At 39.5% G+C, this 26,175-nt stretch overlaps 1 protein-coding gene across 1 annotated transcript in view; it reads left to right on the top strand.

The window, feature by feature from the left end:
• Window positions 1–15,723, top strand: part of LOC307265369 (endophilin-B2-like) — a 28,156-nt gene extending 12,433 nt beyond the window's left edge. Inside the window, exons 6-9 of the mRNA XM_080047080.1 lie at window positions 4,649–4,738; window positions 6,916–7,016; window positions 12,145–12,394; window positions 15,077–15,723. Of these exons, the coding sequence (XP_079903206.1) occupies window positions 4,649–4,738; window positions 6,916–7,016; window positions 12,145–12,394; window positions 15,077–15,184 (549 nt within the window). The 3' untranslated portion in view covers window positions 15,185–15,723. The remainder of the gene's footprint in view (window positions 1–4,648; window positions 4,739–6,915; window positions 7,017–12,144; window positions 12,395–15,076) is intronic.
• The last annotated feature ends 10,452 nt before the right edge of the window (window positions 15,724–26,175 follow it).

Here is a 26,175-nt window from a genome sequence, read left to right as displayed (position 1 = left end):
ATAAATAAAAAAATATATCAAAATATTAGAATATTACATTAAAAAAAAAGGATTTATAATAATACCGAAATTTCAAGTATGTTCATTCTAAATTATCTATCTAATCTATAATATAATTATGACAGTTTCACTTTTTTTGAATTAAACTTTTCATTGATATTCCAAAAAAAATTTGGGATGCACCTGTAGAGTAGAAATGTTGTTGGGTTTATTTTTTTACCTTAAGTGTGTGTGTGCTTCTTCATGCTGCCTACTGTAATCACACACCAGCTGCAGAGTGGCTGGGAGAGCTGGGACGTGGAGACGGACCCTCCCAGTGTGTCAGAGCAGAGGAAGGTTGTCAATTCAACAGTAACACAGGACTAGAAGTTTAGTTAAAGCGGCTACGAGTAACATTTAAATATCTTTTAAACAGCCTCATGTTTCCTCCGATAATCATAAATGACCTTTAACAGCAAACGAGACCATCAGTACAAAGAAAGAAGTTTTTATATAGTTTTTATTACTGCTTTTGGTCTGGTCGCACACCCAGTCCAATTTTCGGTTCGCTCGTGCAGGTTCTATGGTCACATATCCGTCAATGGTCGCAGATTTCAGTGTGGCGCTGCAACGCGATTTGAGAAGCCTATCCCTCCAGGTGAGGGAAAGGGAGCGGGAGCCTTGTTTGAGACAGTTATTTGTCGTCATAATGACCGATAACTGGGCTGAACCATCAAAGAAAAAAAAGAGAATGCCTGGCACGAGCTAGAAAACAGCTTTGCGACAGCGGGCGTCGTAAAAATACTACCGCTTTTGTCCAAAGGGGCCGCCAACGGACCATGTTACTCGTAGTGGCTTTAAGTTTATTCATGGTGGTAGATATGTTAACTGTTGTAGTCAGTCTTCCTGAGTTTAGTGTGTGTCATTTTAGACGTTTTTTCCCCCTAAACCCTTGTCATACCCGATGAAGTCAAGTCAACTTTATTTATATAGCACATAACACACAACAGCCGAGGTGGACCAAAGAGCTGTACAGTAAAAATAAGTCAAATGCATTACATCCAAAACATCAAACAGACACATAAAAGCAAAAATGAAAACTAAATTAAAACACAAAACAATAGTAAAAGTTCTAGTAGACACTGCTAGGATAGAACACTCTCTACTAGAGATAAAAGCCAAACGATGAAGCCTCATATGGTCACTTTAAAGGGCACATATTGTGCTCATTTTCATATTCATAATTGTAATCTGGGTTAATAGTAGAAACTGTTTTCTTGGTGTTGTGTCCAAAAAAAATCTTACATTTCTCACAGTGCCATTGCTGCAATCTCCTCTTTACAGCCTCTGTCTGAAATGCTCCGTTTTATAGTCTCTTTAAGTCTGATCTGATTGGCCCTGAATTTAACTGTCACATGTTGTCAATCCATGTTAACACAACATTTATAACAGATATCTACCTGAGTTTTTATTTGACCTTTGTATATGCGACCCACTTTTATCTTTTTTTATAAAGGAGGTTACTTTTTACAGGAAGTAAAAAAGCACTCCATAGTCATTATATCTTAACCAAATAAAACCTCATACAAAAATAAAAATAAAAAGCTAGCAAAAAGAACATTGCTCAATAATACCCTTCTCATATGCAACCCACTTTGTCTCTTGAAAAAGGAGACCAACCAAAATACGCAGAAAGGAGAGCATTAAAAAAACAAATAGAGTAAATTAAAAGGATCATACAGTTGCTTTGGATTTCAACATGTATTTTTTTAAAGTGCACACTAATATTCTTATAGAGGTTATGGAGTCCTCACAATGGGAAAAAAAATTTGGGTGATGATGCATGTTCAACACAGGGAGGCGCAATACACCAAAAATCGGTCATCAGCCTACACCGGCAGAATATAGAGTAAAGGTCAAATTGAGGTCGGCCGGTGGCCAACAACAGCAGCTGTCTTTAGTCACACACAGGAGTCGAGTACAGAGTAGCTCAAACAGTCCCTGCGTTCTATAATCTCCATACTATATACTATTTAGTATGCCAGAAAAAGATTTAGGATGTCCCAATACATGCAAGTCAATTGTAGTATGCTGAAAATACATAAATACCCCACTAACTCCAATAGCATTTTGGAGTATTCGTCTTTATTCTTGACTTTTTGACATAATGCAAAAACAAATCTTCCTAATCTGATTTTTTTTTTCTCTCCTGTGGCCCTAAAACTCTTCTGTACTTTAGTATGTAGTGTAGTAAAAAGAAAGAGTATGTGAATTGGAACTCGGGGAGTGTTTTTTTTTTCAAATCTATTTCTTCTATTTTAAAGATCTCCTATTATACTACTTTTCTGGTCTTAATTTCTCATTGATGACTCCTATAGAGCAACCTGACACGAATCACAGCACAAAAAACCATGTAGATTTTCGGGAAGCTCTTCCTCTCATCTGGGTGCATTCAGCATTCCCTGTCAACACTAGGCTTTGTGCTTCTCCGCCCCCTCGCCCCCTCGCCCCCCTCCTGCCAACCCCACTAACGAATCCCGGAAATTTGAACAAGTGAATCGCGACCGGCTGCCCTAGTGTTTAGCGCTCTGCACAGCCACCCCAGACGGTCAACAGGGAATACGTCTAAATGCATGTAAGTCATTACTTGACACTTTAGTATGGTTAAACATGACTATAAATCATTATAACAACGTTTATAGGTCATAAAAGTTGAAAAAGCATCATAGGTCCTCTCTAAAGACAGAACAAAAACACAATACACAAACAATAAAAGACAATTATAATATATTACAAGACTGGTCCATATAGTAGAGGACAATGTGTTAATAAAGAACCCAAAACAGGGCACTTGCACAATGGTGACAGCAATAAGTGCAGTATATGAGTCAAACCTATTGTACATTGTTCTCAATACATAAATGTGACAGCAGAAAAAGATCATTCCTTCCTTCCTCCATCAACGTAGTTTCCAGGTTTTTCCAGAGTGTGAGCCAGCTGGGTCACAGACACACTTCACCGTTATGGCATGCTTGCCTTGCTAGCATAAATAGCCACTGATTCACATCCACAGTTTTTTTTTAAGTGAGACAGGGAACTTGCCAAGCAGACAAGGAAATGGCTTTATATTACAACAGAATTGGTAATATGTTGCTTTTTTCAGTTAGCAGCAGCTGAAGTTTTGTCTTTTGCTGCTCTCCATTGGTTTAAAGGTGGAGTCAGTGATTCTGGAGAACGAGTGTTACCAAAATAACTGTTACATTGGTTGACCTTTTTTCATTTTAAAAGGTATTTGGCCTTTATATGTAAAACAGTGAAATGGCATCTCTCACAATGTGGCTACAGCCAAAATGATCCTACAGGCACACCACTTTAACTTTAAGTTAAACTAAAGGCTCTTCAACACAGGATAGATAGGTCATTCTAGGGCGCCACCAGCTGCCCAGTTGCCGATGAGATGGGAAGAATGTTTTTTGTAATTAAATCTAGTTCCTAAAGTCCTTCACACTCATGTCCCGTGCTGCATTTCATTGTGAATTGAACTCAGTAGTCATCGGCTTACATGGCTATGTAGAAATACGTCTGTCCTCAACTGATATCAGGGCTGGAGATGGCTGTTGTTGGGCCAATCAATTTTTCATTCATATTACTCAATTTGAATAATACAGCTCAATTTTAATTTCCAAAAGAATATATGATGATATAGCTACTTTTTTTTTTGAGATTTGTTGCCTAAACGCCGACCTGAAATTGAGTGGTAAACAATAGTAGTATAATAATAGGAATATGCACCAATGTTTCTACAGATAATAAATAAACAAGAAATGTGCCAAACGTGTGAATGTCGATAGTAAGCCTGCTATCGGTGTATGAATGTGTGTGTGAATGGTAATGTGGGAATGGGAACAGGTCTCCCTAGCAAAAAGAGTCTCCGGTCTCAATAGGATTTACCTGTATAAATAAAGGTTAAAAAATAAATAAATAAATAAATAATAATCCAGCATCTTTTCCCGAATTTCGATTCAACACATCTGTTTAGCCTGTGCTAGCTCCCCTCATAGTTTCAGATTGGATACAATGAAGCACAGAATGTGATGTGTGAGGTCTGAGACTGGTTCATGACTGTTTGTTTCTTTGTTCTCGTGCTGCTATGATCAGCTGCTGAGCGAGGAAGTGGACAAAGTAAGTACTTCCAGACAGTGTGTGCGTGGGGCCATCTGTGTTTTGTCACCTAATGCATTACATATGTTTTATTTTCATTTCATTTCATTCAACCTTTATTCATACTCAGAACACTAAGGGGAGACCCTCATTTTCTACAACGTTAAATCATAGAGAAAACAACAACACAAACACAATGTACAACACAAATACATTACATACACAACAGGCTGATAAAGAGACAAAACCATTGATTCACTTAGACAGCAAGGTAGAATGGCCGCAGTGGAAATTACGTCGTCTGAAAGTACAACATAGATAGTTTCAATATAGCCTACAATATATAAAACAGTTGTAGGTAAGAGTTTGGCAGATGTAAGATAACATGTCTTAATTTGTTAAAAAGGATATGAAGGGATGTATTTGAATTTGTCGCTGTTGTCATCATGTAAAATACATTGTGTAATACTTCCTTCCTTGTCTTTTGATTGCTCCCTTCTTCCCCTAGGCGGCGCATGAGCTGCGTGTTGCTCAGACAGAGTTTGACCGTCAGGCTGAGGTCACCAGGCTGCTGCTGGAAGGCATCAGCAGCACACATGTGGGTGACACACCTCCCGCCTCCTGCCTTTGTAACCGGAACACTGGCTGTTAGTCAGAGACTAACACAGCACACAATCCTGTTCAGTGTAGAAACATGCCCTGTGTTCCAAATCACATACTTGTTCTTTTTACTGCACTACATACTTAAGTACAGAAGAGTTTTAGGGCCACAGGAGAGAAAAAAAATCAAATAAGGAAGATTTTTGATTTTTTTTTGCATTATGTCGAGAAATGTCAAGAATACGTAAGACGAATACTCCAAAATGCTATTGGAGTTAGTGGGACATTTATGTATTTTTCAGCATACTACAATTGACGTGCATGTATTTGGGGCATCCTAAATTTTTTTTTTTGGCATACTAAATAGAAGGGAAGTATGGGTATTGGAACGCAGGGATGGAAAGGAAATGTGCTACATGCTACTATGTAGTTTGAAAGGGAAGTTTTTTTTTTTCTTTTTTTTTACATTTCAATCGGAGACACTTGTATCACAACAATCTAATGAATGCATATAAAAATGGGACAAATTAAAGAAAAATCCTGAATAGATGTAAGTGGAGAAACACAACACAGGTGCTTCCTCCACACAGGTGTGCACTGTATGGGTATCATTAGAATTTAACGTCAAACATAAAAATGCTGAGCGGGCCCAGTTGATTCTTATGATTTTGATCCAATTGAAAACCTATGGGAGCGTATGGCGCAATGTGTTGTGATGTGGCCCACTCACACTAGGCATGTATGTAAACAAAGGGAATGTAATCAAAGAGGGCCCACGTAGCATGAAAATATGCCCGTTTACAGAGCCTAGGCTGTGTATTCACATAACATTTGTTTTCAGCACACTCACAGTACAGACAAGCAGCAGATTGCGAAGAGATATTCACTGATTTGACTAATACTGATTTTGGTAACACTTTACAATAAGGGTACATTAATTAACTGTTAAGTAATGCTTAGTTAATGCTTATTAGGCATTAACTAACTATAATTGCTTAGTTATTAATGGTTGGTTAATGGTTGGTTAGGCATTAGCTTAGCTTGATTAAGTAATGCTTAGTTACCACTAATTAACACAACAGCTAGTTAATGCTTATTAAGCATTCCCTAAGCATTTATTATCAGTTAGTTATTGATGAGTTAATGTTTAGTATGTGTTTACTAAGCAATAACTAAAAGTTCATTATTGTACCCTTAATGTAAAGTGTAACCCTGATTTTGTATACAAACATACTCCAGAATTGCTTACCCCACCTTAAACTGTGGGTTAGCTTCCTGCCCCTTCCAGTATGTCTTTATTTAATGAAATGCTGTAAAGTCCTGTGATGGCCATGGGCCTGGTGGAGTCCACAGCACAGTACAGAGAGAAGATAAGGAAGTTTACACTGTGCTGTAGTGAGCATGTCCCTGGCTGGTAGGTCATGACGTAATGCCGTTAGTCATGGGTCTCCGAGGCTCTAGCACCACTTACTTCTGGAGGTTTGTATTCCATTTGATTGACGTTTTAGCAGACTCTTCATTCACGTGATGAATTCCAAGGAGAGCAATGTGTAGTAGGACTTATTTCATTCAACTGAAATGGTACTGCTGTATCATTTCTATATCATTTTCATATGATATGCAACTGTCCCTACAGGAACTTTTTTTTCACAAGACAAATGAGGTTAAATACAGAAATGAAGTAGAGCCGTATGAATATAAGACAGAATACTCAACCAAACTTTAAACTGAACTAAAACAAACAAACAACAACAAAAAAACATCCAAACAGAAAAATAATTCCAGGCTTTGTCCAGCTGGTAGAGTCCAACAGGAGGGTCTACACCCTTGTACTAAGGAAGACATTCCACTTTTAGTCTGTCCACTTTAGATAAAAAAAAAGGTTGCCATAGAAGCTAAGCTGGGGGATTGAACACATGCTGACTTGATCTTTTCCTCTCTCTCCTCTCTTTCTCTCTCTCTCCTTCTCTCTCTCTCCTCTCTTTCTCTCTCTCTCCTTCTCTCTCTCTCTGTCAATCTCTCTCTCCTCTCTCCGTCTCTTTCTCTCAATCTCTCTCTCCATCTCTCTCTCTCTCTCCTCTCTCTCTCTCTCAATCTTTCTCTCTCCTTCTCTCTCCGTCTCTCTCTCTCTCTCCTTCTCTCTCCGTCTCTCTCCGTCTCTCTCTCTCTCCTCAGCTCAATCACCTGCGTGGTTTGCAGGACTTTGCGGAGGCCCAGGCCACCTACTACGCCCAGTGTCACCACTACATGCAGGACCTCCAGCGGGAGCTCCACCGGTGAGGAGACACTCTTGTGCTGTTGGTAGCTTCAGTCCTATGGTCCCCTCATTTCTAGGAATGTTCTTTTGACCTTGTATTCGTTTTACTGCAGTAATACTGAACATCTTGGTTTGAGAGAAATGTCTATATTCAAGAACAAGGAATGTTAAAGGAATTATTAATAACCAAGTGTTTGTAATAAAAGAATTTGAGTCAAGGCAGGCTTCAGAGCAGGTGAAATTTACTTGCGGACAGCAGCAAGGGAATCAACAATGTATCTGGGTGGTACATGGTTGAATATAAAGAAATGAACAGTGTACATGGGATTATATGCAAGAGAAGGTGGTGTGTGCGCAAACACATACTAGGTTTGGTGTGTCCAGCCCTTGTTTTGCTGGCGAAAGCAGAAAAGTTTTTAATTAGGTAGATATTCCCAGAAATTCATCTCAGCTGGTGTTATCCTTCATACAATGTTTGATAACAGAATATGGGAGTAATTTCTCCCCAACCACTGTGCACATGAATGCGTCATACCTCTGTATGTGCCAAAATCTTATTAGGCTCCAAGGCTAAACAATAACTTTTGTCTTAGCAAAACACTTTGGAGTTCTTTAAGTTTACTGGGACAAAGTTCAACAGGCAGAAAGCATGTATTGAGCATTAAAATATTATACAATCATAAGGCAAATTAAATTCTAGTAACATTCCACCCTTTTGTATAATATTTAATGCAACATCTATGCATACACTTCTAAGCAAAAAGGTAAAGCATATGAGTAAATTAATTTAATTTAAGCAGAATATATCAAGTACATCAACATCACAGTTGTGAAATTGCAAGTGTGTGTACTGGTGCAACATCGTCTATGTACAGTTTCAGAGAGGACAGTCTTTTGCAGAAGCCAGGGAACAGGAACCTAGGTCGTCTTGATGGTCTACAAGTCCCTTTGTGGCATTTTGACGCAAAGTGTCCTTCATATCACAGTCACTGGGGGAATGGTTAGGCATTACCATAACCTATTCAGATTGTTCCTCAGTGTCCAATTGTCCTTATTGAAGCATGGTCAGCTTCGTCTTCTCCTTGCACCTGAAAGCAGAATGAATATAGAGCAGTATCATGTTTTTCAAAACAAATGCTCCTCATTCTGCCTGGGTAAACAGCTTCTAAAATATCATCCTATCCGCATTGCTTGCTCTAGAGGTCACAATTAACGCATAACAACATTTTAGGATAGGTTTGATTTCATTTTTCAGTTCACATGTTTTGTCTGTGTTGGGTAGAATTCGCACACACACAGTGCCACCCCTTTTCTCACTGCACGGAAACTACGTCTCCCACGCACATTTTTGCACAGACTGAAATCACACACATTCTTTCATGGGCTCTCTCCTTTTCTCCTTTTCACAGAGACTGAGTCTCAGTTAGACACACATGTATTTTATTCATCACATACAGTTTGTGGCAAATAGGTTGCTCTTTCGTCTTTTCTTTATTTCCATCATAACAGCATAACAATTGTATGCACACTTACTAAAACCTTCTTTTATCTCCCTTCCCCTACATACTTTTTCTTTCTTTATAACATCCATCTATGAGCAAGATACTCACATCAATCTTTACAAAGTTAATGCAGATTGACATCTTGCCCTTACAAACAATCAGTTCCTAACAATCTTTTTCCTCTTCAACTTTCAACAACATTCTCTTATTCATCTCCTTGGCCACCACCTTTCTCTTTACTGTTCACGATGGGGGCTTGGATCAAATGTAAAGTCAGATATTTGATCATCTGTATATAAGGGGGGGTTGCTGTAACTGGCAGTGACTTGTTAATTTATCCATTTTACAAGTAATTTAATTTTTTTAAATGTAAAATCAAATATCAAATTACCCAGTAATCAATTTAACAGGGTGAACACCCCTATTCCCTCCAATTGATTAACAAAATTCACCAATTTAAAACTAGAACACCCTATGTGATGTATTCTAAACAAAACAAATAAGTCTACTCAGCAGATGTAGACTATCGACAAACATAACAAAACAAAACAAATAGGTGAGACCTATTCTTGGTTAGTGTTAAGACCTCAAAACACTAGTAAAAATTGTGACAAACAAAACAAAGAGGTGAGACTTATTTCTTTGGCTAGTGTCAAGACCTCAAAAACACTAGTAAAAATTGTGACAAGTTTTGTATACTTAGTGACCCACCTTAACACTAATCACAGCTTTTTGTCCTTCCTAAACAGTGAAACTTCAAAAACACTAATATGATGTCTTGCAGTAGCTTTTTCAGCCGCAACCAATTGTTTTCATAAATTAAACTCTCAGTTTTATTCTAACGTCCTAGTGTCATGAAACAAAAGATAACTGCTAGACTTGTTTTTTTCAGATATCAACGTCTGAATAAAAGGGAATACTCTCTGGTTCCCACACTAATGATCATATTACGTACGTGAGACTTTTGTTTTTGACAGTGTAAATTCTCAAACACCAAAAGCAGTCATTTTCCCACGGATGGACTATACCAAGACAGAAAATAACTACAATGAGTTATTCCCCCACAGAAGGTAAAACCAAGGTGGAAAACACTACTACCAGGAATTCTCCCACAGATGGCCAAAACCAAAATGGAAAACACCACCATCAATAAACTAGTTTATCTATCTAATACATAAAACAAAGGAATTCCTAAACAAAACAAAACAAAATCAGCTGTTTATATTCACCTGATTCGAAGAAAGCCTCGACTCGCTCAGTTTTGGCTCTAGATTCCGTCACCCCTCCTCCGTCCAAGTCGAGTCTGCAGACAGCCTCTTTTGTAGCTCTGTTCACTGGAGGTCTTTTGTCGAGAGATCTTGGACTCCCCCGTTCACGGTGCAGGCTCTTCTCGTCCAGAGGATGAGGATATTGGATCCGGCGATTCGAAGGACCATTTGGTAAAGGAATTATTAATAACCAAGTGTTTGTAATAAAAGAATTTGAGTCAAGGCAGGCTTCAGAGCAGGTGAAATTTACTTGCGGACAGCAGCAAGGGAATCAACAATGTATCTGGGTGGTACATGGTTGAATACAAAGAAATGAACAGTGTACATGGGATTATATGCAAGAGAAGGTGGTGTGTGCGCAAACACATACTAGGTTTGGTGTGTCCAGCCCTTGTTTTGCTGGCGAAAGCAGAAATGTTTTTAATTAGGTAGATATTCCCAGAAATTCATCTCAGCTGGTGTTATCCTTCATACAATGTCTGATAACAGAATATGGGAGTCATTTCTCCTCAACCACTGTGCACATGAATGCGTCATACCTCTGTATGTGCCAAAATCTTATTAGGCTCCAAGGCTAAACAATAACTTTTGTCTTAGCAAAACACTTTGGAGTTCTTTAAGTTTACTGGGACAAAGTTCAACAGGCAGAAAGCATGTATTGAGCATTAAAATATTATACAATCATAAGGCAAGGCAAGGCAAGGCAAGGCAAGTTTATTTATATAGCACAATTCAGACACAAGGCCACTCAAAGTGCTTTACAGGGGCAAGATTATAATACATAAAACACATTATAAAACATTTAAACGCGAATAAAAGAAGCAAATAAAATAAAAATTGCAGGTTAAAATGGAGACACATTATAAAACATTATAAGGCAAATTAAATTCTAGTAACAAGGAACATTATACAATTACGGACGTTAAAGTTAAATACAGACAAAGATGGACAGAGCCTTCTGAACATACCCAGGGTTCATTTGGTCTGTATTTGTACACTTTTGCTGCTGGATGCTTCCAAATATGGGACGAAACGGAGTAGTAGGCCTATACCCAACACTCTAATTCCAAACTAATTTTACACAACAAGAATGTACGAGAGATCAAATCAAATTAAATGGTTTCTAAGTCTGAGCTAAATTGGGGGTGGAATCCAGAATCATTTTTCTAAGTTTCTTAATTTACCTCACTTGGGTTTTTCTTTTTTCATCTGTGGAAAAGAAGAAGCAGATACATTAAAAACTTTTTTTTGAGTAGGATCGTTTTTAGAAGCTAATTCTTCCTCTCTAAAACCCCTTTAAAAGAAAAAATATTTAGGATGTCCCGATTCTTGTGGCCAAATTTAGGATGGTTAGAAAGACCCGGATGTCTACTACATCCAGCCAATATTTTTAGTGTTGAAAACAGCATCCTATTTGGGCGATTCTGACCCATAATCCAGTGCCAACCTGGAGTGACGTCACATCAACGGAGCCTCCATATGAAAACAAATGGGGATGTGACGGATATAAAAGCAAGAGGCAAGATCAAGGCGCAATGTTATGATGAAATAAATAAGTAAAAGTATGTCCCAATAGTTTGCCTACTGCATCCTAACTAGATTATTTTTATTGTCCGATGTAGTATGTAGAATAGGAAAAAGAAAGAGTACGCGATTCGGAACGCAGGGCATGTGTTTTGTTTTATTCTGCAGACTTCTGACAACATTTCTCCCAAATTAAAACAATGTATTTCACAATACAATACAGCCGACTCGTCACTTTTTCCCAGAGCTGTACAAAAAAACACTTCAACTTCCTGACATCTGACTCCACCAGCTGCAGATGCTTTTATACGCTCATTCACCCTTTCAGTGAATTAGTAAACCACACGCTGCCTTGTTGTGTCACATGAAACCACAGACTGCTGTGAGAATATACAAGGATTTCCCAATAGCTGTCCCTGTCTCCAAACAGCAGACACTAGACATGGTCTCACAGATCCTTACCATTAAAATCTCCCACAAATAAATCTATTTCACAGGTTCAAATTAATTTCAAGGGTCATTTCAGATTTTTCGGGGAAATTTTGCCCCGAGCCCCCACTCATACCTTCCCTGGTATGAGCACTTACCATAACAAAGTTTATATTCCTAATTATACAGGCACAAAGATCTAAAATAGATTGGTAGCTATGCATTTTCCGACATAGTTAATGAGCTCCAAAGGATCGTGTCGAGATCAACCCTAAATTTGCCAGCTGAGCGGCAGGTCTGGATTTCCAGGCTAGTGACGTAGAACATCTTCACCAAACTGCTACAGAGCACACATCTTGGAAGGGAAAACGCATTATAACAACCCCATACATCCCTCCTTTGTCTATCCAATCTTCCTACACAGATGTTCTAATAGTGTGGCGGGCGCCCCCCAGCCCTCCTCCGCTGCTGCTGTATGCCCTAACCCCGTCTCCTCTGCCTTCATGAGCGGCCCCACGTCTCCCCCGGGGCCCCCTGTGTCCTCCTCCTCGTCCAGCCATGGGCCCAGCTCTCTGGCCATGGAGCAGGTCCCTGTGACGGGGGCCAGGAAGGCCAAGGTCCTGTATGACTACGACGCACACGACGCCAGTGAGCTCTCCCTGCTGGCCGACGAGGTAGAGAGTCACAACACACACTGACGCACACAAGAAACAATGTCAGAAAATTTAAAAAACAAGACAATCAGACATACATTTTGTGGTAGACATATCAATCAAGCCATCCATTTAGCCGTTTGTTTTCTACGCTAAGCAGGGTCACAAGTGACTGAGGCCTTTCCCAGCATGCACTCTTTAACACAAAGGTTCCCCCTTTCTTCTGTTTCTTAAGTCTGTCCATATTAAAGGTGCAGTCAGAAATTCTGGAGAACGCTTGTTGTCAAAATCACTTTTTTTCAAAATCAGTGAATAAAATCTGTTAAAAATGATACAGAGCTAGGCAGTGTATTAACACTGGAACAAGCGTTCTCCAGAATCGCTGACTCCACATTTAATTTTCATTTATTTTATTGATTGTTCAAAAAGTCAGTGTGTCATACCGTGTGTAGACTAAATTTGCATGCCCACAATAAAGCTACAACTGTTGAAAATGATGAGATGAAATTACCCGTTGTCAAGTTGTCTATATGATACGTTGAACTTCCTTTAATGACCCCCTCTAGAACATTGTTATTTTCAAATCTGATTCATACGTTGACATGTTAAAGAAGCAAAATAGCCAATAATCTAAAAAAATTACCAGTTCTTGAAAATACATGTTTTTGCCTGCCGTGTCTCACTTTAAAAGGAAGAAAGTCACACTGGGCCAGCTCTGTATAAATATGCATAGTGCATCCACTAAATTAGCTTCATAGTAGCTAATGGTCTTTGAGTAACTGGAAAAAAGGGCTCCCTCCTCATAGGGCAGGTGAGTAACGGAAGGTAATGACTATATCAGTGGTTCTCAACCTTTTTTGAGCAAACGCCCCCCTAACCTTACCGAGATACTCTAGCGCCCCCCCCCCCCCCAAAAAAAAAGAAAAAACACAAACACACACACACACTCACACAAATGTACATATATTAGCCAAAGAGATACTGTATTAAATGCACATTCATCTGTTAAACTAGTTCAGACAAGGCAACTATTTAAGTACATTTCTTGGTGCATAAATATTATTTTTACTTTGGGAAGACAAATACAGTACAGTAAGAAAATCGTTTAGAAAATAATGAATGTGAATTATTCTAAGCTGCAGAGTTCTTGAACGGTAAGCCAGACTTAGCAATTAATAAAGCGATGTTGTAGGACGCCACCAACCCGCTTTCGCTTTGATTGACGTTCCGGGCGAACAGAGAGTTGATGGTGGGCCGTCTTGAATGTTGATCCTTCAGAGACTTAAAGTAGGATGGATCTTTAGCTGATTTTTCAGCAGACCGCAGATCATTGGAGAGAATAGTTAAAAAGAGGTCGAGGGATTAGAAACATGAAAAGTTAAAATAGGCTGTTTATTTCAGGTAACCTATTTTTGCAGTCAAAAGATTTATAAGATTTTTAAGAAAGTTTAAAATATATTTATTAAAAAAAAAAAAAAAAAAAAAGCTCTCGTGTCCCAGCCTGGTCCCAGCGCCCCCCTAGGTTGTACGAACGCCCCCGTTGAGAAACCCTGGACTATATGAAGACTCCATATCCTCTGGCGTCTGTGCTGGGCTCACGGTCAACTACATTTCCTGTCCCCGGCTACATTTAGGACTGATCCAACCACAATCCTTTACTCAATGACTGTCACGTTAATCACAGGAAGCCAGGAAGCCACAAGGAAGGAGATGAGAATGAGGCTAACCAACCAACAGTGACGGGAAGGGGAGATTGAAGGGAGGGGAGATGATGCATAAGTTACAACCGGAGGTGCAATAATGATAATGATGGGTTGGATTTATATAGCGCTTTTCAAGGCACTCAAAGCGCTTTACAGGGTTCCAGGTTCCATTCATTCACACACAGTCATACTTAGTTTAGTTTAGTTTAGTTTATTTGTTTATAGTTTCGTGGACAGTCCCCTTTGAGAAGGAGCAGCTTTAGCCTATTTGGCTAATTTCCAGCTGTAGTCCCCGGCCAGTTGTCAGTAGGCAACCTACAATACATAACAGTAAAAAAATAAAAAAAAATACATTACATTTATAATTACAGCAGGCCTGAGCAAAAAGGGGAAAAAGACAAACAAACATATTGCACACAGTTGAAGCAAGAACAAACAGGCAAGCACAGATGATGGCAAAGATATCAAGGCAGTTCATGCAACAACAACACAACACACAGGAGACAAGGGAAAATAGGCCACAAAGATCTCATTGAAAGTACATAGGGCAGAACATGCAGGCAGGTAGCAGAGATGGAGCGGCAGAAACAATGACACATCAAACACACACATCACGTCTGACAGAAATTAATGTGTGCTTGTGGTGGTAAACTACAATATTAGCCACAGCTGCCCTGGGGCAGACTGACGGAAGCGTGGCTGCCATTCAGTGCCTATGGCCCCTCCGACCACCACCTCAAATATACAGCAGTCATACACATTCATACCAGGCAAGGTGGGTGAAGTGTCTTGCCCAAGGACACAACAACCATGACACAGGTGGCAGAGCGGGGAACGAACCGCCAACCCTTGGATCATTGGCCGACCCGCTCTACCACCTGAGCCACGGTCGCCCCAATGTACTGCTCTCCTCTTTCAATTGAATTCAATAAAACAACATGGGTATTGGGTAACTTCCTCTTTCTTAAAATGTCCTCCTTTGCTGTTTTGTTTTACCCAGCTCATTACTGTACACACCGTACCAGGGATGGACCCGGACTGGCTGGTTGGAGAGCGTGGGAACCAAAAGGGCAAAGTCCCTGTCACCTACCTTGAACTGCTGAGCTAATGGACCAAACAACAGGACACACACACACACACACACACACACACACACACACACACACACACACACACACACACACACACACACACACACGCATGCACACAAATATACTTGCAAAAAAACGATCACTTGGGAGTGTATTTTGATCTGTGGCATCTTAAACACTTATGCAAACCTGTTGGAGAAAGTTTCCATAACACACACACACACACACATGACTAAGTGAAAGAAACTTGCAGCAAACACTTGTGAATGTGTGACGTGAGAAATGTCCACGTGGGTCATTGCAGACTTGCTGTAATTCCAGTAATGTGTATCCAAGAGTGTGTTAACAGTGCATTTTTTTCTGTGTTTTGTGTGAAACTCAAACTCTTGTCAATATTTGATCTGTTTTAAACCATGAGGCGTTCTCATGATGAATTCAAAGACCATAATCCATTAAAGGATGACTCCAGTTTATCACTACTTGGGCATTATATTGTGTAGTTTGGCTCGTCATTATATCATTATGAAGTTGGTATACTCACCAAAGCAACTGCCGATTCAATGGGAGCTGGATTATCTAAGATGTTACATTTGTAATGGAAATGACATAACCATAGTTAAAAGTGTTTCATGCAGTCAATTGGGGCAGGGATGGGATTTATTTAATTGTAATAAATCATTTTTTTTTCTTTTTTTTTATGTCCCAGTCAAGTTTTCGGCCTAAATCACAATCAACACTTATAAAAGTGGGTAATCTGTCTATAGTATTGTCTGATACTTACCTTTACAGAATTGTTGATTCAAATGTATCAGACACATTAAAGTAGCTGTAGCTTATCCCTTTTATTGTTAATAAAACTATTTTCAACCTCAAAATATCCTTGATTAGTACAGAGCAAGTTTCATTCTGCAATGTTAACAACTTTTTATTTGAACAGTTGAAAGACAGTCTTTTTCTTCTTCTTTTTTAACAACTGCATTTTGCAAAATGCCATTTCCCATAAGCGCAGGGCCATTACAGTAATGAGGTTCAGATGTGTGTGTAGGAACAGGAGGATGTGCGGGGGGGGTGGGGGCGGGGTGGAGACAACAGAATCAGCTGAGATTAAAGTCACAGCAACAGATGGAATATTGACTACACAATTGCTGGTAGATACCACTACCTTCATATTTCATTTTACTTTTAAGGTGAGAATGAGGGGTGAATGAAAGCCTAATGAGAGCTTGCATTGGGGTACAGAAGCTAGCCTGGGGACTCTTTTTTTTTTTGGAGGTTAAACTGAAAGTGTACAAAAGTGTCTTTAGGTGCACTTATGGTAGCCTGGAGACCAGTCTGATCTTGCAAGCTTCACATGGAGAGGATTCGATCATAAAAATGCCGGGGCCCATCAGGAGCCACATTCAGACATAAGGTTCGTCCTTTACAGTGGAAGGCAACTTCTGATTGGTTCAAGCAGTCGTCAATCTTGCCTTGTGAGACCAGCCAGATCTCACCAGTTTATTGGTCGATCCATGTTGATGTCAACAACTACATGAGACAATCAGGACTTTCCTTCCACTAACGGAGAGAAGGTGGGGAGGGTCCGGTCTGACTGGAAGCCTGATTGACAGACTACATGAACCAATCAGGGTCTGCCTTCCACTAACATACGGGGCCTGGCTCCTCCCTGTTGAAGATAGGAGAAAGTTCCAGACAAGATCTGTGGGGGAGAAATAAATGTGAAGCTTCAGAAGATCAGGCTGGTCTGGCCAGGCTAGCTTATGGTAAGTATCGTAGGTCAATGTAGAACCCGCAGGTGGGACTTTAAACTGATGAAAATATTGTACAGAGAGTTTTGGGAAGCATTTAACCACCTCGCCTGCATTTTCTGTTCCTAATGGTTTTTGCCACTGAGGAGGTGTGACTGTGACTGCTCCTGTTTCTTGACCCTTTTGGACCTTTTTCTTCTTTAGTGACTCCATGTTTCCAGAAGTCAGCCATTCAAGTGTCACTAATTTCACTTGACTTGCGGCCTCCATGCTCCCTGACAAAGACTCACAAAGCATGTTAGTGTTAGTCGGGTATACTCAGGTATGAAACGTTGGCGCAGACACCATTGGGCTAAAGATACAGTTAAAACTCTTCCCACATAAGTGATACATTATGTGGGAAGATATGTGTTGTTGTTATACTCTATGTTGGATTGGAAATGAGCAGGTCATATTCAAAGTGAAAGAAATTACTCAAGTTGCAAGCTATTTCAAGACATGACTCACTTAATTGACCTTGTATTAGTTAATGTATTTGACAAAACACATTCTTACCTTAAAGCAGCAACGAGTAACATTTAAATATCTTTTAAACAGCCTCATGTTTCCTCTCATAATCATAAATTACCTTTAACAGCAAACGAGGCCATCTGTGCAAAGAAAGACTTTTTTATATAGTTTTTATTACTGCATTTGATCTGGTCGTACACCCAGTCCGATTTTCGGTTCGCGCGTGCATGCTCTATGGTCACATATCCGTATTGGTCACAGATTTCAGTGCGGCGCAGGAACGCGATTTGAGAAGCCTATCCCTCCAGGTGAGGGAAGGGGAGCGGGAGCTTTGTTTGAGACAGTTGTTTGTTCATAATGACTGATAACGGGGCTGAACCATCAAAGAAAAAAAAGAAAATGCAATGAAGAAAAGCTAAAAGAGTGATAGGCGGGCGGGAGGGCGTTGCCAAGCAACGTATACACAATTTCACGCAGTGAACCTAGACTGCAGTGTTTACTCCTAAATGAATGAGCGGTAGCCTACTAAAACAAAGTTTACTTTGCCTCACCAGCATCATCAGATGACCATTATTCATCTGAAATAGTCATTATTTACAACATAAACACATTACCTCATCGTGATCCATACTAACTAACTGCCATCTCTCGTTCATTCGCTTGGTGTGAGGACACGGACTCGTTCAGCTCCGTGAGAGGTGACAATGCATCAACTCATTGCAATCAGGTGTGTTTAGCACTTACTGCCATTAGTTGATGCTGTGTCACCCATAGACTCACAGAGCCGAAAAGAGTCCGGTGCCCTCCACACTTTCAACACACGGACACGCACCATATTGCTTCCTGATTATTTGAATCTTGCACTCCTGCACGAGCTACAAAACAGCTTCACGACAGCTGGCGTCGTAATAATACTACCGCTTTTGTTCAAAGGTGTCGCCAACTTGCCGACTTACTCGTAGTGGCTTTAAGGCCCAACATCAGTCTTTATCCAAGAGCTTTCCACTGCAATTCATTTTACATTAGTCAATGGAGTTTCTGTTCTTGAAAGCTCCAGAAAAAGCTTGAAAGAGAACCTTGAGTTTGGATCAGTCCGACAAATTTTTTTTTAACAAATCTAGACAGAATGACCGTCTTCAAATTGGGCAAACAAAAAAAGAGAGAAAGGAATTGTGTTTATGTCTCTAAATTAATTTGGTATTCCAATCCACAATCTTGTCATATTTCTATGAATGGCCACTGGTTTGATGTGCAATAAACCTGCATGTGTGTTACAGTAATATGATTGTCTGGTTCTTGAACACACACACACACACACACACACACACACACACACACACACACACACACACACACAGCACTGATGAAAAGGGTCTTTCGCAAACGTTTACTTTTTATACATTTCTATAAAAGAATTGGTTGGAAGACATTGGTTTGGAAGCCGAGAACAGCCATGCCTGTATATTTATATATATTTGTTATAGTCCGTTATCCAGTGATCTTGAGGGCTCACACAGGCAGACATTGCATTGTGTCTCTCTGTTAGACATAATATCCAGATCAGTGCTCGTCATTTAAAGTGTCTGCGAGTAACTTTTAAATATCTTTAAAACAGTCTCATTTTTCCTCTCATAATCACAAATTACCGTTAACAGCAAACGAGACCATCAGTGCAAAGAAAGCAGTTTTTATATAGTTTGTATTGCTGCATTTGGTCAGGTCGCACACCCAGTCCGATATTCATGCACTGTATTGTGTCCTAATCACACCGGCCTGCACGCGCTAGAAAACAGCTTTACGACAGCTGACGTCGAAAAAATACTACCGCTTTTGTCCAAAGGGGCCGCCAGCCGCCAAAGTTTCTCGTAGCCACTTAAAGGAGAAGGCTAGCCCGGCTGCAGCTTTACAGGCACAGTGATCCTGTTAACTTCATAAGTAACCAGTTAAGGGGACCAGGCATGACCTCATGGCTATAGAATGATGCATGAGAGGTGCAGATAAGCCGCACTAGGTGTTACTAGAGATACACTCTACCAGGTCCAGTCATATCTTGACCCAGAGGGTGTATACAGCAAGGTTACTAACCTCAGTTTCAGTTCAGTTAGCCTAAATCCACACAGCTGTCACAAGTGGCAATCCTGATAAACACAGGAAAATAGGTACAAAAGCAGATAAGTAGAGTTGAAAAGCAGCTTTCCACCCACACATCTGGAGATAATTAAAGGTGAAGTAAGCGATTTATTTATGTTAATATAAGTGTTAAATCGCTCTTTCTTCATACAGTGATCACTTACATAATGTGCGCGTTTCGTAAAGCCGATCTCTCAGTCAGCTGCTCTGTAATCGGCAAATAAACTTTTTGGGGGATCCTAAAATTAATATCCAATCACAAGAGAGAACGCTACAAACCGACACCCGTCTCACTCATGGTCTCACTGCCGGTGCACGCCAGAGCGACAGATGGGTGAATTTCAATGCACCTACAATGGCGGAGCAGGTAAAAATCCTTCCCAATGTCTGTTTTGATGGTTTTTATCATGTTTTATCACACTTATGGATCTGAGATGATGCTAGATAACTCGCTGTTTGAAGACCGCAGTGCATTAATGTGGTGACGTAGGGACGAGCGAGGGGACTGCTAACTGCAGTCACTGACAGGAAGTTACCTAAAAGAACCATTCCGCTTACAGCACCTTTAACTCAAGATCTCTGGACTGTGGGGTTTAAATTCAAAGTAAAGTAAGTTAAGTATTCAAGCAGACTTAGAATTGTCTATATACTGGTATTGGTTTACCTGTGTTTCCTCGGCTTTATGATCCAAGCAAATCCTATAGGCATTGGCCTTATGATTCAGACCCCCACAACGGAAGGCCCCAGTTAGTCTTCGCTTTCACATTTTCCATTTCCACTCACTTATTCAAGTCTCAACAAACTAAAGGTTGCATCAGCCAAAGGGACCGCCCTCACACACTGAGGATTCCCAGATTGTGCATGACTCAATAGATTCCTTTATTTTGGAAATGTTCTCACGATCTGACTAGATGAGGTAAATGACAAGTTCATCTAAAAATAACAAACCCATAACTATCATTGCCTCATGTCCAGTCATTGAAACACACTTGCCTCATTTAGCTACTTTTAGCCACAGCTTTCCCTCCCACTCATCAGACTAGTTTCTGCCCCCGTGAAAGCTACAGTCAGGCTTTCATGTTGTGTCTTGTTGAAATCTCGTGTTCCTGTGCTTGGTTCAATTCCTTGCATGCCGCTTCTAATAATCTCATCTCCTCAACCAACACTGCTTGTTAAATTTCGCAATTTGGTTGTCTGGGAACTGTTTCATGTAAATTGACGTCAGGATCGGCGTCTATGCTTGTCACGGCTCGTGTTTATCATTCAGAGTGACGTAAATATGTAAGGGATAAAGTACAGCGAACGGGTCACTTACTAGAAATAAAGACCGACAAGCTGAAGCAGGGCTCTTGTTCAACATTACCTCATCGTGATCCATACTAACTGCCATCTCTCGTTCATTCGCTTTCTGTGAGGAGTCGGACACGTAATCTTTCAGCTCCGTGAGAGAGAGAGTAGTTAGGTGACACTGCTGCATCAACTCATTGCAATCAGGTGTGTGTGGCAGTGACTGGCATTAGTTGATGCAGTGTCAAAACCACTCTCACGGAGCCGAAAAGAGTCCTCACACTTTCAACACACGGACATGCACTATATTGCTCCCTTCTCAGTTCACACTCGCACGCCTGGCACGAGCTAGAAAACAGCTTTGCGACAGCGGGCGTCGTAAAAATACTACCGCTTTTGTCCAAAGGGGACGCCAACGTGCCATCTTACTCGTAGTGTCTTTAAGTGAATGCACTGAGTATTCATATTAGTGATATATTGTCTTATTGTGCATTGTTTGCATTTATTCCACATACAGTGAATGGTGAATTGTGTTAAGGTTTAAATAATTTGTGAAGTAACAACATTGAAACTGGATCCAAAGAGAAATTCGATTTTGAATTGAAATACACGGGTGCACCCAAATGAGATAGAATACTTGAAAAGTAATGGTTTAAAACTAATAAGAAAGTGACAAAAACACATCTGTTTCTGAACTCAAACTGAGTGACAACTGTGCACTTATAAACTGTTTATAAGACTTTAGTTTTTATTTTATTTTATTATAATTACATGGTACCAACTTATAGCTTTCCGTCTTGTGTAGTCATTGAATATTGCAAGACGTAAATTGTGTCTCCTGTTTAAGTCTAGTATCTTCTTATTCTTGTCCAGCATATGTGTAATCTTAAAGGTGAAGTAAGAAATGTATTCTATGTTAATATAAGTGTTAAATCGCTCTTTATTCATACAGTGATCACTTATAGTGTGCATGCGCGTTTCATAAAGCTGATCTCTCAGTCACCCGCTCTGCATGTAATCGTCAAATAAACTTCTTGGGGATCCCAATACTGATAACCAATCAGAAGAGAAAACGCTGTGAACTGGCACAGAAGTTAGCTAAACTGACCATTCCGCTTGCTGAACCTTTAACCAACCAATTACTGGTCCACAGTTTGCCTTGAACATAGTAGTTATATGAGCCAAGTGCTACACAAGGTTCAGACAACCCCCAACTCTGAACCAACCCAGGTGATTCATGCATGTATGTTTAGGACCAGTGCCTAGAGAATAGATAGCCTACAGTACTGAAATAACCCCCCCTCCCCTTACCCACCTTTGAGAAGACTGCAGGACGCTCACCCGTCACACAGTTGACCTAACAGATCATTTCTCGGTTTAGTGTAAACAATTAATTTTTAATTACACCCCTGATTGATATTTTGGCAAAAAATAAAATAAAATGTAGGCTTGTATTGCCGCGAGACGTTGTCATGGACAATGTGTTAGCAAACAACTTTTTGATTCCATCACTACCATTTCATTGGAAAAAAAATTCTGTTCACATGCTTATTGTAAGTAATTAATCTTCTTTATTTGATCTGCTAGAAATAGGGAATAGCAGTGTGACTCAACAGTTAGCGTGCCAGAAGGCCTGAATAGGAAATTATTCTCTGTGGCTTTTAACTAACACTTACACATTGCACTAAGTCATTGAATCCAATTTTAGCTCCGGCATGCGATGTCCAACCACACAAAACCTGTTTCCTGTTGCCTATCTGTGACTTGTATGCGTGTGAGTATTCCTTATCCATTGTTCCGTCAACACTGACAGGGGTGTAAAGTAGCGAATTACATTTACTCGCGTTCCTGTAATTGAGTAGTTTTTTCGTGTACTTGTAATTTTTTAAGTGATTTTTAAAACCTATAGGCCTACTTTTACTTTGAGTATGTTTATTTTGAAGTATTGTACTTCGCTACATTTTATATCACCTGCGTTACTGAGTAAAAAAATAGATAGGGAAAGGAGAGAAAAGAAAAGAAATATCGCGGGGGGCTTTTATTTTTACGGCACAATACCGGAAACTAACAGTGAATAACCGACAGGAGGAGAGAACACATTGAGCGACTAAATGATAACAACAAACATTGCTTCCCTCTATCATTAAAACAAAATAATCCTAGTTAAACTATCATTGTACCGCACGTGAAGACGTGAAGGCTTTTAAATGCAGCGAACCTTTCATCTAGTCGTGCGATCGGTCCCTCCCTCACCTGATAGTTTAGCTTTCAGTTTAACAGTGCAGAGTAGCATGGAGACGGTGCGGGAGCTTTGAAAAACTTCCAGAAGACGGCAGAAAGGCAGCCTTTGGTCGAGAAGAAAGGTAAAACTAATAGACTAAAATAGTGTGTAAGATATGTTACGCGCGGACACGCGAGTCAGATGACAAGCGCGACCGTGAGAGAGAGAAAAAAAGGCATATGCGACCCAGCCGCACCTCAAAACATCACGACCAATTAGTTTACTCACTTTAAGTCGAATCCAAGTGGTCTATGACCAAGCAATAAAGGAATAAAAAACACTGGAAGTTTAAAGCTCCTTGACTCTTGCCACCACAACAGTCATCAATTAAGAACACTGTAGCCTACAATGCAACTTGCTTATCCAGCCAGCTCCATGAGATATAAATAAAATATGCCCTCACATTCCTGCTAGCAAAAGACGTGCCCTATCAACAACATTTGCAATGGTTTATTTTGATTTTGACACTTATTTTATTTAATTATTATATGTTTTAGTTATTTGCATTTTCCTTGTTTTCAGTTCAATTAGGATATGTTTAAAGTCAAAAGTCATGGTTTCAAATGTTAAATAAGTGCATGTTGCAGTTCTTAAATCAATGCATAATTGTCTAATAATTGTGATTGCACAATGTCAATCAAAATAATCATGATTATGATTTGTCAAAATCGAGCAGCCTAACCTTGCAATGTCCATGGTTTGGATCAATTATACACTATTAGATAATTAGAACTGCAGCTGCAGTCTGTATACGTCTGTAGACCGGTTACATTCCCATTCCCCCATTAACAGACTATTTGCTCCATATTTGCTTATCTAAAGTATAATGACACAGTGTACATCCATACATGTGTGGTGACACGATTTGTTTAATTTGTGCACTTTAATTTGTAAAAGTGTTGCATTAATTAAACAAAACTAGTTTGAGATTTATATCCCCTTGTCTGTAATCCCCTACACAGAAGAGACCCCTGCCCCCTCCCGCTGTTAAAAAGTAACTAGTAAAGTGTACTTTAAGTACATTTTAAATCAGCTACTTTTTCACTTTTACTTAAAGGCCTACTTCACCGGTTTGAATATGAAGGTGTATTGAATTCTGAGATCCTATGTAGTATAAATGTGCGAAAAAAATTGAAATCGGTTCATCCTAGCCTGAGAAAAGGCAGAAAGAGTGTTTTTTTTAACCCTATATTTCTCTTTCTCGTGACATCACAGAAAGAGAAATATAGGGTTAAAAAAACACTCTTTCTGCCTTTTCTCAGGCTAGGATAAACCGATTTTAATTTTTGTCGCACATTTATACTACATAGGATCTCAGAATTCAATACACCTTCATATTCAAACCGGTGAAGTAGGCCTTTAAGTAGATTTTTAGACCAGTACTTTTACTTTTACTTAAAGGCCTACTTCACCGGTTTGAATATGAAGGTGTATTGAATTCTGAGATCCTATGTAATATAAATGTGCGAAAAAAAATTTAATCGGTTCATCCTAGCCTGAGAAAAGGCAGAAAGAGTGTTTTTTTTAACCCTATATTTCTCTTTCTCGTGACATCACAGAAAGAGAAATATAGGGTTAAAAAAACACTCTTTCTGCCTTTTTTTTTTTTTTAACCCTATATTTCTCTTTCTCGTGACATCACAGAAAGAGAAATATAGGGTTAAAAAAACACTCTTTCTGCCTTTTCTCAGGCTAGGATGAACCGATTTTAATTTTTGTCGCACATTTATACTACATAGGATCTCAGAATTCAATACACCTTCATATTCAAACCGGTGAAGTAGGCCTTTAAGTAGATTTTTAGACCAGTACTTTTACTTTTACTTAAAGGCCTACTTCACCGGTTTGAATATGAAGGTGTATTGAATTCTGAGATCCTATGTAATATAAATGTGCGAAAAAAAATTAAATCGGTTCATCCTAGCCTGAGAAAAGGCAGAAAGAGTGTTTTTTTTAACCCTATATTTCTCTTTCTCGTGACATCACAGAAAGAGAAATATAGGGTTAAAAAAAAACTTACTTTGTAAATATTACTGTGATGTCTTTTACTGTGACATCACAGTAATATTTACAAAGTACGTATTTTTTAACCCTATATTTCTCTTTCTGTGATGTCACGAGAAAGAGAAATATAGGGTTAAAAAAAACACTCTTTCTGCCTTTTCTCAGGCTAGGATGAACCGATTTTAATTTTTTTTTGCACATTAATACTACATAGGATCTCAGAAATCAATACACCTTCATATTCAAACCGGTGAAGTAGGCCTTTAAGTAAAATCTCATCCAAGTAATCATACTTTTACTTGAGTAGAATATGTTTGTACTCTTTCCACCTCTGCTGATAAGATTGACACTGAAGTAGTAGTAGGATAGGCAATTTTCAAATATAAAATGTGTTATGCCTACACATTAAAGGTGAAGTAAGCGCTTTATTTATGTTATTAAGTGTTAAATCGCTCTTTATTCATACAGTGATCATTTACATAATGTGCGCGTTTCATAAAGCCGATCTCTCAGTCAGCTGCTCTGCATGTAATCTGCAAATAAACTTATTGGAGGATCCTGAAATTTTTATCCAATCACAAGAGAGAACGCTACAAACCGACACCCGTCTCACTCATGGTCTCACTGCCGGTGCACGCCAGAGCAATCCTTCCCAATGTCTGTTTTGATAGTTTTTATCATGTTTTATCACACTTATGGATCTGAGATGATGCTAGATAACTCACTGCTTGAAGACCGCAGTGCATTAATGTGGTGACGTAGGGACGAGCGAGGGGACCGCTAACTGCAGTCACTGACAGGAAGTTAGCTAAAAGAACCATTCCACTTACAGCACCTTTAAGATAAGGAACACAACATATAGAATCAATGAATAAAGGAGAAATCATGCCATCGTTAAGGTCGGATGGTCAGACAGGTATGTGCTTGACGCATCAAATCCACCCCTGCTTAATGTGTCGCTCCCTACCCAAGAGTAAACCACACCTAGGCCCATGCTTACAGGAACTTGAGAGATGAAAACAGTATTTGACTCCTCCTCCCCTGTCCT

Source organism: Ammodytes marinus, assembly GCF_949987685.1.
Source record: "Ammodytes marinus genome assembly, chromosome: 18".
NCBI lineage: Eukaryota > Metazoa > Chordata > Actinopteri > Uranoscopiformes > Ammodytidae > Ammodytes > Ammodytes marinus.
This window is presented reverse-complemented; position numbering and strand designations above follow the sequence as displayed.